We start from the raw sequence: 17,526 nt of genomic DNA, 5'->3' as shown, positions 1-17,526 counted from the left end.
ATACCTGGTGGAGCCCATCTGGCACACTGGCAGTGCTGACCAGGCACCCCGGCAGTGGCCACTGGATTGCTTGGCAGTGCCAGTTGGGCACCACCGGTGTAGCAGGGGCAATGCTGAATGGGTGGGGGCTATGATGCGGGGGGGGGGGCGTTAAGCAGGAGGGAAGGGTCTGATGGCGATGGTCGTGCAAGGGTGGATCATGAAGGCAGTGATGATTGAAGGGCATCTCAGAGGTCAGGCAGGAGGGCCCATCGGGAGGGTCTCCTAATGCCAGGGACCCTGTCTGTAAGGGACTGGGGGAACATGCTGACAATGTGGTGGGTCCTGATGACCATGTGGGGAGGGAACGGGTCTCCCAGTGCACTCTGAGATCAGGACGCCCTTGCAAAACAGCGCACAAGCGCTCTGAACCTGAGCTCACTTGCACATTTAGGTTCCCACCCCTGTTCCGGCATGGAACTCCGTACTATCCAAAAAGATGACTGAGTGTTGGACGATTGCGAAACGCGCCTGAGAGACATGCATGGATCACTCCATTATTCTCTCTGTGATGACACTTGGGAATTGTCTTGGCAAAATTCGGCCCTAAGTAGACAATACCATCCCAGAAACACTGGAATACTGCCATAAAAGAATATTGGCACATTTGACCCCAAGATGAGCCACATTATCACCAAGGCCACCTTTGTAATCATCAACTTTGCTCTGCCTCAGTTCATTGTTGGTGAAAGCTTCAAGCGTGCTTTTGTTACTTCTAGATTTGACTATTCTAACATACCCCTGGGCTGACCTCCCACATTCTACCATCCGTACACCCATCTAAAACTCTCCCATGCATGTCCTAACTTGCACCCTCAGCCTCATCCTCACTGGCCTACATTGCCCCTCAGTTGAGCAGTGCCCTGATTTAAAACTTCTTACCCTTGTTTTCAAATCCCTCCACTGCCTCAGCCACATCCCCAACTCTGTTATATCCTTTGGCCTCACAACCCTGCAAGATGTCTGCTCTCCTCTAATTCTGGTTTCTTGAACACCTTTGAATTTATTTGCTCCACCATTGGACGCCATGTCATCAGCTGCCTGGCGCCTTTGCTCTGGGATTCTCTTCCTCAGTCCTACTGCTTCTCCTACTGCTTTCTTTCTTGCTTTCAGATACCCCTTAAAACATACCTCTTTGATCAGCATTTACACATCTGCCCTAACATTCCTTATGTGGCTTAGTGTCTTATTTTGTTCAAAGTCTTGATCTAAATTCAAGTTGTTATTATTGCTAAAGCAGACGTGGTTCGTTTGGCCCTTGAGGCTTAGAGCTACATTCATGATGACTGCTACTTATATATAAACTGAACCTAAGTCAAAATCACACTTGTGTGTATTGTAATAGATTTATAATCATTCACTTTTGAATAGGCTTTACTGTTGTATGGATTAAAGGTACATTTTTTATTCAAGAAGAAACTGATATTCAGAGGAATCATGTTTAGAAAATATTGGTCTTCAATGTAATTTTCTTTTCATTTTTTAGTAGATGGAAGTTGGACTGAATGGAGCAAATGGTCTACATGTGGGATAGAGTGCACACATTGGAGAAATAGAGTGTGTTCAGAACCCGCACCAAGACATGGTGGAAAGGAATGTGACGGACTTGTCCTGGAGTCAGAAAATTGCACAAGTGGCTTATGTCCACAAAGTATGTATAATTTTCGCACGTGACATATGCTGCACAAAAGGAAACATGCAAACATAAGTTTGAGAAAGCACAAAATAATTTCAATAATTCACAATTAATTGGCAAAAATGCAACACACCAGGCTTTAAATTCAATTGGAAAAAAAAAAGATCTCGAACCAGAAAGAAGAATTCCCTATTTCTTTGTGTCATTGTGTGCCTAATAGTGATTAAAAGCAACATTGTACGAGAAATCAAATTAAATCATACCAGCTTCACACTGTGCGAAACTGAAATATTCGCCGGGCTTCTCTGGCCTTCCTGCAGTGTTTTTCTCGGCAGTGGGGGACCATTGGCTGGTGGTGGGATCTACTAATCTCGCCGCTGTCAATGGGACTTCCCATTTGTTCCACCTCATGCTGCTGGGAAACACGCGGCGGGGCGAGGTGGGGGGGGGGGCACTGTTGGCGGGACCAGAAGATCCCGTCGGCGTGAAGTTCGCCTCCATTATGTTGATTTGAAACTGTCTTGAAAGTCACAAAGAAACTCAAAATGCAATTAAACATGGTTGTGTGATATAAATTGGGATAGAAAAATACAGAAAATTCAATTGCAATTGAATTTTTAAAATATATTTTAACCCAATTGCTGATCTCAAAGAGTTCCAATGTTGTCTATCATTGCTGACCTTCATGTTGTTATGGAAAGAGGCAATCGCAATGAGTAGCTTCAGTGCGTAGCCAGATTTCTCCAGCATCTTAAATAGACCACCTTTCATGGTCTAACGCCTTGCTGAGATTGATGAAGGCAATGCATCATAGTCTCCTTTGTTCACAGCATTTCTTTTGCCGGATTGAGAAGATCATATTTAGCTGTGGATGTTCCAGTTCCGATATCACATCAGGATTTAGGGTAGGTGCATTCACCCAGTGCCATCAGTCTAACAAGAGCAACATAGGCAAACACCTTTCTCCGAATACTCAACAGAGAGATGCCTCGATTAATCTTGCAATCACTGTGGTTGCCCTGTTCTCATGGAGGGTCGCAGTCTTTGCATCTTGCATATCCTGGGTTAATGCTCCCTTTCTCGGGTAGAGACAGAGAGGTTCATGTGGATGCCGCAAGTCACTGGTTTTGTGTGCGTGAAGAGTTCAGGCAGTGGAGCATCAGCATCTGAAACTTTGTTCATGGTAATTGAGTCAATAACTTTGCTAATCTCCTCCACTGTGAGTTTGATACACAGCTCTGCCATGAGAAGAAAGCTTTCTATGGTGTCCAGACCTCCCTTGGTGATAGTGGAACATGGCGCGATTCTCCCAAAAGTGCTGAGTTGGCGGGAAAACTGTTCTAAATCCTAACTGTTTTGTCAGTTCAGCTTCTCACGCGAATCTCCACACTTGTGCACTGCAGAGCTCCCAGTCATGAATATCATAAAAAACCCAGGGGGGCCGGAGTTTGACAGTTCTGGAACTCTGCGCATGCGCAGTTGCCCCGATCTATCAGACTCCCCGTTTGCTGGCCAGCTCAATCGCTGGCCAGCCCAGGACCCTTGCAGTGCTGCCCCTCCAGCCCCCCACAGCCCGATCGCAGGCCCCACAGCAATTCCGGGGTCAGCCCTGACCCTCCCCGCCCCCGTCCCAGAGCACCCCGATGTCCAGCCTAACCCCCCCCCCTCCGCCTCCAGCAGTGGCGATCCCCCAGCCCCCCCGGCAGACTCTCTCTCCTCCCGCCCCTCCCCCCCGGAGTTAGACCACCCCGGAGGCAGGCCCCACCCCCCCGGCAGACCAGCCACCACCCCCAGCCCGCCCCAATCGCTGCCCTCCCCAATCGCTGCCCTCCCTCCATCCCTGACCAATCCTATCTGCAGAGTGGCAGTGGGACCCCCACCCCCACTGATCACCCGTAGGCCCCACCCACAATAGGCCCCATCACCTTGGCACTGCCTAATGCCTGATGGGCAGTGCCAATGTGCCCCCTGGGAATGGGCACTTTGTCTGTTGGGCAGTGCCAGGACGCACAGGCTGGCACTGCCAGGATGCCCATGCCCAAGGGGCATCCACCCCTGCCACCCAACCTCCTGGGGGGGCCACAATTACCCCCCCTTCATTCTGGCGGGGTCTCCCGCTAGTTCCCTGAACATGGGGAGCTAGTTTATACCCTGCCGGAATGAAGTACTCCTGTGGGGTGGGAGATTTAATCGGGACCTAAAGGTTCCCGATAATTAACTGATAAACATATTCAAAATACATTTTTAAAAGATTTAAATTACTTACCTACCTTCCTGCCGATTTCCAGCATGGTCTGACCGGCGACTGTTCGCCGGCTCTGGGAGATGCGCTTGCGTTCCCGGTGCCTGCGCAAATCCCAGTTCAAGGCTGGCGACGCGCATCTCCCACCGCAACCCGCCAGAAAAGGTGCGGGTCGCAATGCTAGAATCGCGGCCACAATTTCTTCGACCATCGGACATAGCCCATAACACACATTCTCTACTCCAGGGTTTCCCAAACCTTGACAACTGCGGAACCCCGACTGACCTCCCAAGTGCCTCAGGAACCCCAAATACTCCTTGTCATGTCGAAGAAACCTTTTGCTGTGAAATAGATCCAAATAAAATGTGTACAAGGTTTTTCTAGCTACATGTATAAAACTACACTTGCCAACTCCATGGTGTGGGCAAGGCTCTTTTCTCCTCGCCAACCAGAATTTTTACCCAGTGACAATGAAGGAATGGTGATATATTTCCACGGCAAGATGGTGCGCGACTTGAAGGGGAACTTAGAGATTATTATATTGCATGCACTTGCTGCCCTTGTTCTCCTAGGTTGTAGAGGTCACTGGTTTGGAAGGTGCTGCTGGAGGAATCTTGGCAGGTTTCTGGCACATCCTGTAGATGGTGCATACACACTGCTGCTACTGTGCATAATGGAGTGAATGAATGCTTAAACTGATTAATTGGGTTCCAATCAAAAGGCCCACTCTATCCAAGATGGTGTTGAACTTCTTGGGGTGACTGCACTCATCCAACTAGTAGAGAGTATTCCATCACTCTCCTGACTTGTGCCTTGTAGATGGTGGCCAGGCTTTGGAGAGTCAGGTAGAGAGTTACGCATCACAGAATTTCCAGTCCTTTACTGTCCAGAACCGGAACAGAAATCGTGATCCTGAGTGATGTAGGTTTAGTGTTTGGGGAGGAGTGCACTGAGTGACTAAGAAGGAAGAAGTGCAGGTGGGAAAGAAAACACTGGAGAGGGGCTAACTGTAATGCCAATTCATTTCTGAGCTGTGCTTAAGGAAAGAAGGGTTTCTGATATCTGGTTTCTTCTTGGAAGGTATTGAATTGTGTGTCAGAAAGCCTCTAACATATAACAAAGAACATGATGGCATCTCCCACATTTCTGGTGTGAAGCTCTCATACATGCATCAGCACACTATACATCATGGATTGAGATCTATTGCAGCTCATTATCCTCTGTAGGTGTCGGCGACACCAGTAACAGTTTCTCTCTCAAGGATGTTCAGGCTGGAGACTTAAGTTCAACTATTTCTTCCATCTTGAAGGCTGGGAAGTCAAACGACTGAGAACTTCATTAGGTTCAATAATCTAGAGTATGGTTTTTGACAGGTCAGGAGGAACATTGAGCTGCAGTCCAACAGCAATCACATAATGCTATTGAAAAATTATGCTACTTCTTATCGTGCCACTGTGGGAAACACTTTGTTGAAGCATTCCAGTAGGTGATAATGTATTTCGGACAAGTAATAGGGACTCACATGTGGGTGGAAAATAGTATGGTAGTCTTTATTTAAGCCTTTAAAATTAAAATTCCATCTAATGGTCTTATATACAAAAAATATTCCTGTAATGACAGTTGCAATTAAGGTGACAACTGGAACAGTTTTGTTCTTTGGGCAGATCTTGTTGATTGGAGGATAGAAGGACTGGGATGGATGTTGACCAAAGATATTCATGCATGGAAGTAGGGATTATAAATGGACACGTTCTACGATAAACTGCTGTCAACTCTGGCTGCAGGTAACTACAGGATACTTATAATCTCCACGCCATCTTCAATGTGGCGGGCATTGTTTCATGATGAAGGCCATTATGAACTGATGGTTGGCGCATCATTAAGGGAAATGCAGGAGTCAAAATCCTACAGGGGTTAGGCCTGTTCTGGGGAACTTTGGAGATAGTCCAGGTGGTGGCAAAGATTGGTCTGAGATGAGGTGAGTGGAGTCAGCTGAAAATCTGTGACCAAAATATGTTTGTAGAGCAAAGGAATTATAACTGCTCTTTGTGGCAACAAGGACACTTTGAAAAGACAAAAATTATTTACATGTGCTTCCTCCAGCCTGGGTGATGTCTCATGGTTTAAGATCTGCATTTTATTAGTTGTAATCTTGACTAAAATAGTGCTCATTTCTGATTATTTAATTAGGGTTTTACCCAAGGTCTTTACCTTGATGTACCATCAATCGAGCAAAGAATAGTTTGTATGCAAGAACAAATAGGCTTTTATTAGCAAAAGACTTGGAACACACCCATGCCGATGAACTGGTCCAGAATGAGGCAGGGGGGTGGGGAGCAGTCGCCTTTATACCTAGACCGGGGGGGGAGGAGTCTCGGGTAGGGCCGGCAGGGATGTGTCCAGGCATGTCACATATACAGGTAATAAGCTAACAGTGGTTTACCACATACCCTTCATGTTAAGCTCTGACTGCTCTGGCAAGGGCACTTTCCTGTACCTGAATTCAGACTGGCTGAGTTGGCGGTAGAGCCAGAACACGTCAGGAATACAGAACAAAGTGCTCCATTCGCACCATTTCCAGCAGGTCGGTTGTGAATTAAAATTCCCCCTTATATTGCAGTTTTCTACTGAGCATAGTTGTTCACTGAAAGACTGGAGAGTGGTCAATATACAGTCATCTGCAGAAACGGGAGACAGTTACCTCTGCCAATTGCAAGTCAATTTATCATCTGCAGTAAGGAAAATATTAAGGGGGGATGGTGGCATAGTGGTAATGTCACTGACTAGTAATTCAAAAGCCCAGGACGTGGGTTCAAATCATGCACTGGACCTTGAGTTTAACTTTAATTAATAAAATCTGGAATTGAAAGCTAGCCATCAGTAATGCTGATCCATCATCGATTATACCCGTGGGGAGGGAAATCTGCTATCCCTCCTTACCACAGCAATGTGGTTGACTTGAAACTGCCCTCTGAAAAGGCCCAGCAAGCCATTCAGTTCAAGAGCAATTGCCAGTGACACCCACAGCCTATGAAAAAAAAAGAAAAGCTTCTTTAACTAAAGATGAAGTTCTTAAATATCTAATAATTCCCAACAGTCTGAGTGAATCTCATAAAATTGTGTCTGACAAGTCTTATAGAAGAGGTGACAGATACAATGGACGCGGTATGTGCAGTGGATGTGGTATGCTTGACAACATTCCAGGCATGAGACTATCAGAAAGGGTCTGTGATACTGAATTGGAGAGAGGGGTAGCCATTAGATTAATAACTGGGTGAAAGGAGCAGTGAGTAGTCTCACAACACCAGGTTAAAGTCCAACAGGTTTATTTGGTAGCACGAGCTTTCGGAGCCCTGCCCCTTCATCAGGTGAGTGACAGCGTGCCGAAAGCTCGTGCTACCAAATAAACCTGTTGGACTTTAACCTGGTGTTGTAAGACTACTTACTGTGCCTACCCCAGTCCAATGCCGGCAACTCCACATCGTGGGTGAAAGGAGAAAACAGATAATAGAAGTTAAGCGCTTTGTCTTCGAGTGGAGGGATTTGGCAACAGTGTCCCGCAAAGTTCAGTTCTGAGACTGCTTCAGTCACTGTACATCAATAATTTAGATATAAGGTTGGATGGAATAGTGTCCAAAGCTGAAAGCGGGTATTGATAAGATGTGGAATGTGCACACGACATGGCAGTTGCAATTCAGTGTCAGAAAGAAGGTTCAGGTGCTCAAGTTATTAAAAACGGCACCCTCAAGTGTATAAGACCATAAGAGCAATTAATGGGTTTTATAGCAAGAAATATAAGCATAGAGACGTAATGGTGAATCCTTGTGAAACCTTAATAACACCACAGTTGGAATATGATGTGGTGTTTTGGGCCCAACACAATAAGGAAGGATGTTGAATCAGTAAAGAACGTTCAGAACAGATTCATTAGGATGGTGACAGGGGTACAAAAGAATACAGTGAGGAAAAGGACTTGAAAAATTGAGACAGTTGTCATTAAAATAAATGAGATTATGGGATGACTTGGCAGAGGTGCTAAAATTTACAAAGGATTGTGACAGGATGGATGAAAAATTGTTTCGAGTGATTGAGGAGTCTGGAATGAGGCTATAAAGACATAAGAATAGATGTAAGAGATTTAGGAGAAAGTTATTTTTTTTTACACACAGAGGATTGTGAAGCTGAAGAACACATTTCAGGAGCTGGTGATTGAAGCAGAGACCAGGCTCACAGTTAAGAATGGTTGAAATAAGCTGTTGAAGAAATGAAAGATAAACAGATATGAGAACAGGGCAGGTACATGGGATTATGACTACTGCTGGTGTGGAGGATAAAAACTAACACAAACTAGTTGGACTGATCGATCTTTTCATATCGGAATTTCTGTGTAAACTTGCTTATACATTGCTGCTCGGGAGAACCACAAGTATGGTCTCCTGAGACTATTAACTCTGTTGGGAAAGAAAGGATTTCTCTTAGGATGCATCTTTCATTTTCTCTTTCCTCAGCAGCAGTTGTTTACCCCTTCCTCTTTCTCCTAGAGTGAGATTTCTAGAGCACTATCTGAAAATACAAATGCAAAGCCAAACTCTTCAACAGCAAATAAGGGAAAACTCATTGGATCGAATCTTCCTGGGAAAATAATGCATGCTAATGAGACACGCTGTTGCAATTAATACAAATTGGTCAACAAATTCAGGGGAAGAAGTGAGTTGTGAACTCTCCAGAATTTGTTTGTCAATGTGCCACTTGCCTCTCACAAATGGCATCTGGCCCTTAGTTTCTCCATTATTTTTAACATAGGATTGCCTAGAACATGCAGCACAAAACTGCACCATTTAGCCCATTGCCTATGCCAGAATTCATGTACCACTCGAGCCTCCTCCCACCTTTCCTTATCTCACTCTATCATTGTAACCTTCTATGCCCTTCTCCCTGCAACAGCACAATTAACCATTAAATGATGTGATAATTGTTAGTTGAAAGCCAAGCAACCTCTTCAGCCAGAGAGATAGTGGGAGGGGGGGGCAGATGTGAAGGAGGAGGTTCAGCAGCTAACCTTGCTCGTGCCTCCTTCTAGCCTCCCCGAAATGCATCCAGATTATTTGCTTTAACCATTCCCAATGGTAATGGGTTCCATTTTCAGACCACTCAAGCCATAAAGAAGTTCCCTCTGAATACCCTATTTGATTTTTTAAGTGACTGTCTTTTATTGATGGCCTCTAGTTTTGATGTTCCCCGCATATCATATCAAAGCTTTTGATAATTTTAAAGATCTCTGTTAGGTCGCAAGAGTAAGGAGGCCCAATCTGTTCATCCTGATAGATAAACCCTTGATATCTGGTATTATCCCAGTATTTTTTTTTGCACCCTCTCCAGCGCCTCTAAGTCTCTTTTATATTATGAAGAACAGAATTGCACACAATACTTCAGCTATGGTCTAATCAAGGCTTGATACAAGTTTAGTTATACTTCTTGTTTTTCAATTCAACCTTCTAAAAATAAACCCTCCTGTTTTATTATATATGTATGCAAAATATATAAGCTGTGTTGCTACCTTTAGTTACTTTTTCCAAATCCCTTTGCTCCTCTACCCCATTTAGCTACATATGTTAAAATTAATTTGCCAATTATTTGCCCATTCTGCAAGTTAATATCTTGTCATTTTTCCAGTCCTCCCAATTACCTACCTTTATTAAGTTGATCTTTTTCTACAACCTAGCTATGACTGTAACACTACAGGGGGAGCGAATCTCCCAAAAAAATTATAACTGTCGAATTTGCGTGAAAACTGGAGAAAATAACGCTGTTTTTTTCAGCGGGAGTTTCAAAATGAATCTCCCACACTCTGTGAAATGCAGAGTGCACTAGCACAAATCAGTCCAAAAATCAGTGGGCAGGGCCCATTTCCGCTGGAGAGGACAACTGCATAGTGCTGAGTGGGCCACTGCGCATGCACCGATCTGTCAGAGCTCAGACCGGCGCATCCTTACTGGCTCCGCATAGCCAGCCTCCTGATTACTGTCCAGCTCTACAACCCCCATATTGCTAGTCGTGCGACCACCTCTCCCGCCCCCCCCCCTACCACAGCCTGATCGCTGGCCCCCCAAAACTTGCCCATGCCAGCCTCGCCCACCCCCCCCCCCCCCCCCCCCCGCAGTCCTGGCCTCTCCTCAGCAGGCTGACCCCCCCTTCCACCCTGATGGCCAGCAATGATCGCTGGCCTCTCATCCTCTGTCACACAGCCCAAATGCAGGGTGGCAGCGGGACCCCCCCCACCGATCGTCCCCAGAGGTCCAGCCCCCATCAGGCCCTGCCCCATTAGGCCGCACCCCCTTGGCATTGCCCGATGCCAGGTGGGCAGTGCCAAGGTGCCCCTGGGCTTTGGCACTTTGCCCCTTGGGCAGTGCTGGGGCCCCAGGCTGACACTACCAAGGTGACAATGCCCAGAGGGCACCCCCTGGTGCCTGACCCTTTGTGGAGGCCTCAATTGGCCCCCTTCACTCCAGGGGGTTGAGCCGCCAGCTCCCTGCAAGTGGGAAGCTATACGAAACCCCGCTGGAGTTAACCACTCCTGATGGTGGAGGAAAGGCTAGCGGGCCCAGAGATTTCAATCCCAGGTCCGCTAATGATATTTAAAAGAGATGGTGATGTGCAGTTATATAAATCGGCGTGGAGCTGATGGTGCTGCAAATCCGGCTGCAGGAGACACGTGGAGGCCATGGTGCCCAGCGGGGAACCTGCGAAATGGCCTCCGCTCAAGCCTCCTGGCTCACTGCGCTACAAAAGCAGCACAGTGGGATGGGAGAATCGCCCCCGACATTCTGCACCCTCTCCTTTCCTTCTCCCCTATTTACACTATGAATGGTATGCTTTGTCTGTATAGCACGCAAGAAACAATACTTTTCACTATATCCAATACATGTGACAATAGTACATCAAACCAAATCAAAAATATTGACTGCGTGCCCAATTTGCTGCTATCTGCAAATTTAGATTCCAAATGTCGATTCTAAAGTATCAATTGTTAATTTGAATTGTAAGTAATTGTGGCCCCCCAGCACTGATCCTTGTGTAACTTCACCTTTGCCATTCTGAAGAATCCTTTACCCCAAGTCTCTGCTTTCTTTCTTGAAACCTTTTGTATTTGCACAGGTGTGAAGGAGGAAGTCAAACAGCCCACCCTGCTCGCGCCTCAGGCGTGAAGTAGGAGGGAAAATGCTTGCCTTACCGGCACCCTTTCCACATTGGGCTTCATCCTCAAGATCTCTCATCCCCCGGGCCTTTTCATCAAGACCACTCACCACCCTCCACACATCCACTCCACCACCTTGGGCTTCTCCTCCCATCACTGCTGCGAGACCCTCACACTTTTCTGCATCCTGGCTCCAGGTCTTAGAAACTGGGGGCTGCTTGTTGCCTTGTGGAAGCTCTTTGAGGTGGAACATCCTCCCGGATGGAGTGGTGAAAACTTTGCCTTTGGCCAAATAACACTGCCCACTGGATGGAAATGAATTTCCATTGACTTTTTGGGCAGTGTGGCTGGAAACCCTGCCACCTGTAAAATACGGCCCATAATTGCCATGTAACAAATTCACACTGTCAAGTTCCATTATAAATATGGACGTAAGAATTTATTAGGACAAAAAGATTGGCAGTTCATGTGCACGAATTATTGATTTTTAATATGTTACACAATGATCTGTCTGGGTAAAAATAATACAATCCCTATTTTAAAGTCATATATGTTTTATTTTTTATTTGTCTTTTTTGGATTTTCATTTTAAATTCCCAAATACATCTATCAAGAACCGCGAACAAAGATAAGGTATCAGTTGAACACATGCACAAAGGTAAATTTTAACCACTCTCTGAGGCGTAACTGAGAGCAGATTGCCCATCCATTCTAGAACCTGTCCAATTTTTATTCCATTGATTTGCAAGTGGCATGTACAAAGAACAAAGAAAAGTACAGCACAGGAACAGGCCCTTCGAACCTCCAAGCCTGCACCGATCATGATGCCTGCCTAAACTAAAACCATATGCACTTACGGAGTCCATATCCTTCCATCCCCATCCTATTCATGTATTTGTTTAGTTGCCCCTTAAATGCCGGAGTCGTACCTGCTCCCACCACCTCCCCAGGCAGCGCGTTCCAGACATTCACCACCCTCTGTGTAAAAAAACTTGCCCCGCACATCTCCTCTAAACATTTCCCCACGCACCTTAAACCTATGTCCCCTAGTACTTGACTTTTCTACCCTAGAAAACAGCATCTGACTGTCCACTGTGTCCATGCCACTCATAATCTTGTAAACCTCTATCAGGTCACCCCTCAACCTCTGTCGTTCCTATGAGAACAAACCGTGTTTATCCAACCTCTCCTCAAACCTAATACCCTCCAATTTCAATTTGCCACTCAGGTGCAATTTTGAAAACCACCACCTATTTGTACGGTCTGGATTAATTCCACTGTCTACTGATGAAACTGAATTGTGATGCAGAGATTGTAAAGCAGGACCATCAAGAAACCACATTGACAACTGACTTTTAATTATAAAACAGAAACAACGTGTTCTATAAAATACCCCCTTCAAAAAGAAATCACATTCTTTTCCCTCTTTTTAGGCTTCCCACACATTGATTGACTGAGGATGGAAGTTTCAAAAGTTTGGGAGGAGCAATAGGTCAATCTAAGCAGCAGCATGCAGAGACACTATTTAAAACAATGTGGTAGGAGATTATCAGATGCTAAAAGGAAAATAAACAAAACAAAATAGAAGCATATAAAAGTTATCTTGGAACCACCCAAAAATATAATGAAAGCTAACCCATAGAGAGAGCAAGATAGTTAAAATAAAGATTATTTATTAGTCACAAATAAGGCTTACATTAACACTGCAATGAAGTTGCTGTGAAATTCCCCGATAGTAAATGGGGATTTGATGCTTTTCAGAAAGGGGCTGCTTGAATAGTTTGACAGTCTGTGCAAAAGCTACGGCGTTGCCAGATTGTACTGCCAGATTTCTGTCTGCCAAGTTTACATTGGCAGAAAACATGATTAATGTGAACACAGGAAATTGTAATTGGAAAATTGACACACGTGTGACAAAAATATGATATTTGGCAGATATATGGTGCAAGCAGAGTATATGAAGAGTGAAGAATTTTGTTAAGGTATGGATAAATTGATATAAGCTTAATAAATTTTAATTGCTGCCCTCATTTTTACAAGCAGCAATACAAATTACAAACTAGCATTAGCAGTTAACACTTCAACAGCAATTATAGCATGAATAATAGGGTATATTTTTAATTTATATCCCAACAATAAAAATAGCATTGCAGATGTTGCTGCCTGATATAGAACCCGCCTATGTTTCGTTTCTATACATCTGTCTCACTGTTTACTTTTGGCCCAGCTTTTTGCAGCAATGTTTCCTCAAATTCTTTTCATTAATCACCACAAATTGCATCGTACGTCTCGAACTCCAAACCAGCCATCGTGTGAATCTTGTAGCTCTTTACTCCATGGTGAAGAATAAAGCATTTTTTATAGACAAAATGAAAATATACAGAAATGATAATGGTTTTTGTGAGCAGCAACATCAACTATTTGTGGGATGGATGCCATCCTATGTCATAGATTTGCCAAATTTTCTTACAAAGGTGTGTGCAGAAGCTAGATGTTTCCTCATAGGGCCTTGTTATGGAGAGCTCCACAAGTTGGATGTGATACAGAATATTGACATAAATGCACAACTGGACATGATGCAGCCACATCTTCTGTTCTAAAAATGGAAGACAAAGAAATTTATTAGTCTCTAAGAAAGCTAAAAATGAGGAAACAAGGGCTTGATATGTCTAATTTGAAACATTATTTAAAAAAGGTGAAATACTTGATTAACAAACTTTAATTATCTAAATCAACAGATAACTTATCAAAACTTGGATGTAAAAATCAATAAACATACTTGCAAATGTGACGTTGTGTTTAAATAAGAACAAATCAACAACTGGTAAAATTTGGAAATCAGATAGAAATTTGTTTGATTTAACTAGGCTATAAAATGATTACAGGCTTTGACTGTATGCTTACAATCTTCGAAATGCAGAGTGTTGAAGTAAATAAAAATCAAAAGTGTTCTTTGACATATTGAAGCTATGAAATATTTGTCAATTAGGCTCCTTGACTTCTTGAATAACTGGATTTCACTAAACCAGTGAAACAAGCAACATGGTCAATTTACTTGTCCAAATAACATTGGATCAATGATTTGTTTAATAATTAGATTTAACAAATATAGATAAATTTGAAATTACTGTAGTTTCAAATACTTTGGTGTCTCTGTTCTTTTTTGAATATTATTAATCCAGTATTTTTGTCCATTCTAATGGCACCTAAAATTCATCATAAATTAAATATTTCAATCTAAGAAAATGATATTTACAGATATTATAGGTAATAGGGTATCAAAATCTTATTTATAATGCCAACCTTCTCAGCAACCACAGATTAATTTATTCTGAAATGAAATGAACATATCAATTTCCTAAATATTATTTGCAAGGCATTTACTGTTGCTGAGGGAGTATTTGAGAATGTGCTGAAGAAATAAATTGCAAGTTTTTATCAGATGCTCAGATGTTTTCGTGAAGTTATAGTTAATGATAATTGAGTGAATGTGTGCAGCAAATGGATAGAGTAGTGGATTGGAACGTTCCTTTCTCCTCTATGACCAGACTTTAAATTTGCAGTGTGAAATTCTTCTCTTTGTCTAACACGGATCACAGATATAAACTTAGCAATTGGAGGCTACTCTATTGTTTCCAAGAGGAGAGGAACTTTTGATACGTGGACTGGAGAATTTTCTTCATGAGTCTCTAGTCCAATGAGGAATGAAGCAACATTGGATCTGGCTTTCCGAGAAATGAAGTGGAGATGCCGGCCTTGGACTCGGATAAACACAGTAAGAGTAAACACAGTAAACACAGCAACCTCTGCAAGACATGCCGGATCATCGACACAGATGCCATCATCTCACATGAGAACACCATCTACTAGGTACACGGTACCTACTCTTGCAACTCGGCAACGTTGTCTACCTGATACGCTGCAGTAAAGGATGTCCCAAGGCATGGTACATTGGGGAAACCACGCAGACACTACGACAATGGATGAATGAACACCGCTCGACAATCACCAGGCAAGACTGTTCTCTTCCTGTGGGGGAGCACTTCAGCAGTCACTGGCATTCTGCCTCTGATCTTTGGGTAAGTGTTCTCCAAGGCGGCCTTCACGACACACAACAACGCAGAGTCGCTGAGCAGAAACTGATAGCCAAGTTCCGCACACATGAGGACGGCCTAAACCGGGATGTTGGCTTTATGTCACACTATCAGTAACCCCCACAGCTTGCCTCCTGGACTTGCACAATCTCACTGATTGTCCTGTCTGGAGACAATACACATCTCTTTTACCTGTGCTTAATGCTCCCTCCACTCACATTGTCTGTATCTTTAAGACCTGGTTGGCTGTAGAGATGCGCATTCTAATCAGTATTCTGTAACTTGATTTTGTGTCTCTGTGCCCTGTTTGAGAGCAGATTTCCACTCCATCTGACAAAGGAGCAGCGCTCCGAAAGCTAATGGCATTTGCTACCAAATAAACCTGTCGGACTTTAACCTGGTGCTGTTAAAACTCTTACTTTGAGAAATGAAGCCAGGCAAGTGGAGACGGTCACAGTAAAAGATCATCCAGCTATCAATAATGAGAATATAATTGGGTTGAGAGCAATTGTGGAAAGCAACAGAAAATATTGAGGTAAAAATGCTCGACTTGAGAAGAATTAATTTCAGTGGTTGAAGAAGTGACCTAGCGCAGGTATGTTGGAAAACGTGACTGCAGCCTAAAGCAAAAACTGAGTTATGGAATGCTGAATGATAAAGCACTCTTTAAAGACAAAATTAAACAGAAATGATAATGTTTTTATGTGTTGCAACAGTCAGGGCTATTTGTGGGATGGGTGTCAGCCTAAGTCACAGCTTTGGCAAGTTTTCTTGCAAAGGTGTAAGCAGAGGCTAGATGTCTCTACACAGGGTGTTAAATGAATACTTCTCATCAGTCTTCATTCAGGGGAAGGAGGACGTAGGTACAGAATTCAGGAAAAGGTACTGTGAGGACCTTGACATAGGAACTGAGGAGATATTGAAGGCGTTGACGGGTTTAAAAATTGAGAAACCCTCATTGAATTGCATCCCAGGCTGCTGTGGGAGGTAAGGCAGGAAATTGTAGGGGCTCGGTGCAACTTTTTAATTCCTATCTGGCCATGGGGAAAGTGCCAGTAGACTGGAGGAAGGCTAATGTAGTTCCACTTTTCAAGAAGGGTTAAACCAGGGAATTACAGACCGGTGCGTCTCCCGTCAATGGTAGGCAAACTTATGGAGAAAATTGTGGAGAGAATTATCTCCACTTGGAAAGGCATGGATGATTAAGGATAGTCAGCATAGCTTCGTCAGAGGGTGGTCAAACCTAACAAATTTGATAGAATTTTTTGAAAAAGTGATCAGATGTATGGATGAGGGAAGTGTACTTGATGCAGCTTATGTGGATTTTAGCAAAGCCTTTGACAAGGTCCCACAAGGGAGACTGATTGAGAAGGTTGAAGCACATGGAATTCAGGGAAACTTGGCAAGAAGGCTCTGAAACTGACTTAGTAATAGGATGCAAAATGTGGTGGTAGAAGGCTGTATGAGTGACTGGAGACCAGTATCCACTGGCCACACTGTTCAGTGCTGGGTCCCTTATTGTTTGTTATATACATAAATGATACAGATGAGAATGAGGGGGAATGATAAATAAGTTTGCAGATGACACCAAGATTGGTAATATGATTAATAGTGAAGAAGAAGGTTGTAGGTTACAGGAAAATATAGATGGTCAGATGGACAGAGCAATGGCAGATAGTATTTAATTCTGATAAGTGTGAGGTGATGCATTTTGGAAGAAGTAACAAGACAAGGGAATATTTAATGAATGGCAGGACACTAGGAAGCTCAGAGGAACAGATGGATCTTGGGGTACTTATTCACAGATCCCTGAAGGCAGCATTCTCACCGTCTGTTGCCTTGATGAACTGGGAGAAGATACAATGCAGGTAGTAAGTTTTGAATGCTGTTCTTGCTCCCTGATCCATGGGCTATAGCAATGAAGTTGTGTTGAGGGGGGAGGCAGGAAAAACACCTTCACATTTTTGAACTAATCATTGTGGTTGACGGAATGACCTGGGCTATTACCCAAGAGGGGCAATATCTTGAAGATGATATTTTCTCTGATACAATATTTCCCCCAAGTAGGGATTCGTGAAAGATTTCCTCTTCCAGGTTTTCTTATTTGAACACCAAATTATGTGCCGACGTTCCCTGGAATAACCCCTCAAAACCTTTGATATTGCAGAATGGTATACCAGTAAACCTGAAATCTCCTGCAGCATCCCCACCAATCAGAACAGTCAAGTGGCAGTTTTACAAACTGGCATAGCCCTCTCCGCATTGGGAATGTTTGTTCTCTGTGGTTATACACTTCCAATGAAGACCCATCTCATCAAAG

At 43.8% G+C, this 17,526-nt stretch overlaps 1 protein-coding gene across 1 annotated transcript in view; it reads left to right on the top strand.

Annotated features, from left to right (window-relative positions):
- The window catches only part of unc5a (unc-5 netrin receptor A), a 250,888-nt gene that overhangs the window by 128,560 nt on the left and 104,802 nt on the right, over window positions 1-17,526 (top strand). The window contains exons 6-7 of the mRNA XM_078231465.1: window positions 1,526-1,690; window positions 2,766-2,804. Coding sequence (XP_078087591.1) covers window positions 1,526-1,690; window positions 2,766-2,804 — 204 coding nt within the window. The remainder of the gene's footprint in view (window positions 1-1,525; window positions 1,691-2,765; window positions 2,805-17,526) is intronic.

Source organism: Mustelus asterias, chromosome 16 (genome assembly GCF_964213995.1).
Source record: "Mustelus asterias chromosome 16, sMusAst1.hap1.1, whole genome shotgun sequence".
Taxonomy (NCBI): Eukaryota; Metazoa; Chordata; class Chondrichthyes; order Carcharhiniformes; family Triakidae; genus Mustelus; species Mustelus asterias.
The sequence above is the reverse complement of the archived record's forward strand: the minus strand, read 5'-3'. Positions and strand labels throughout refer to the sequence as shown.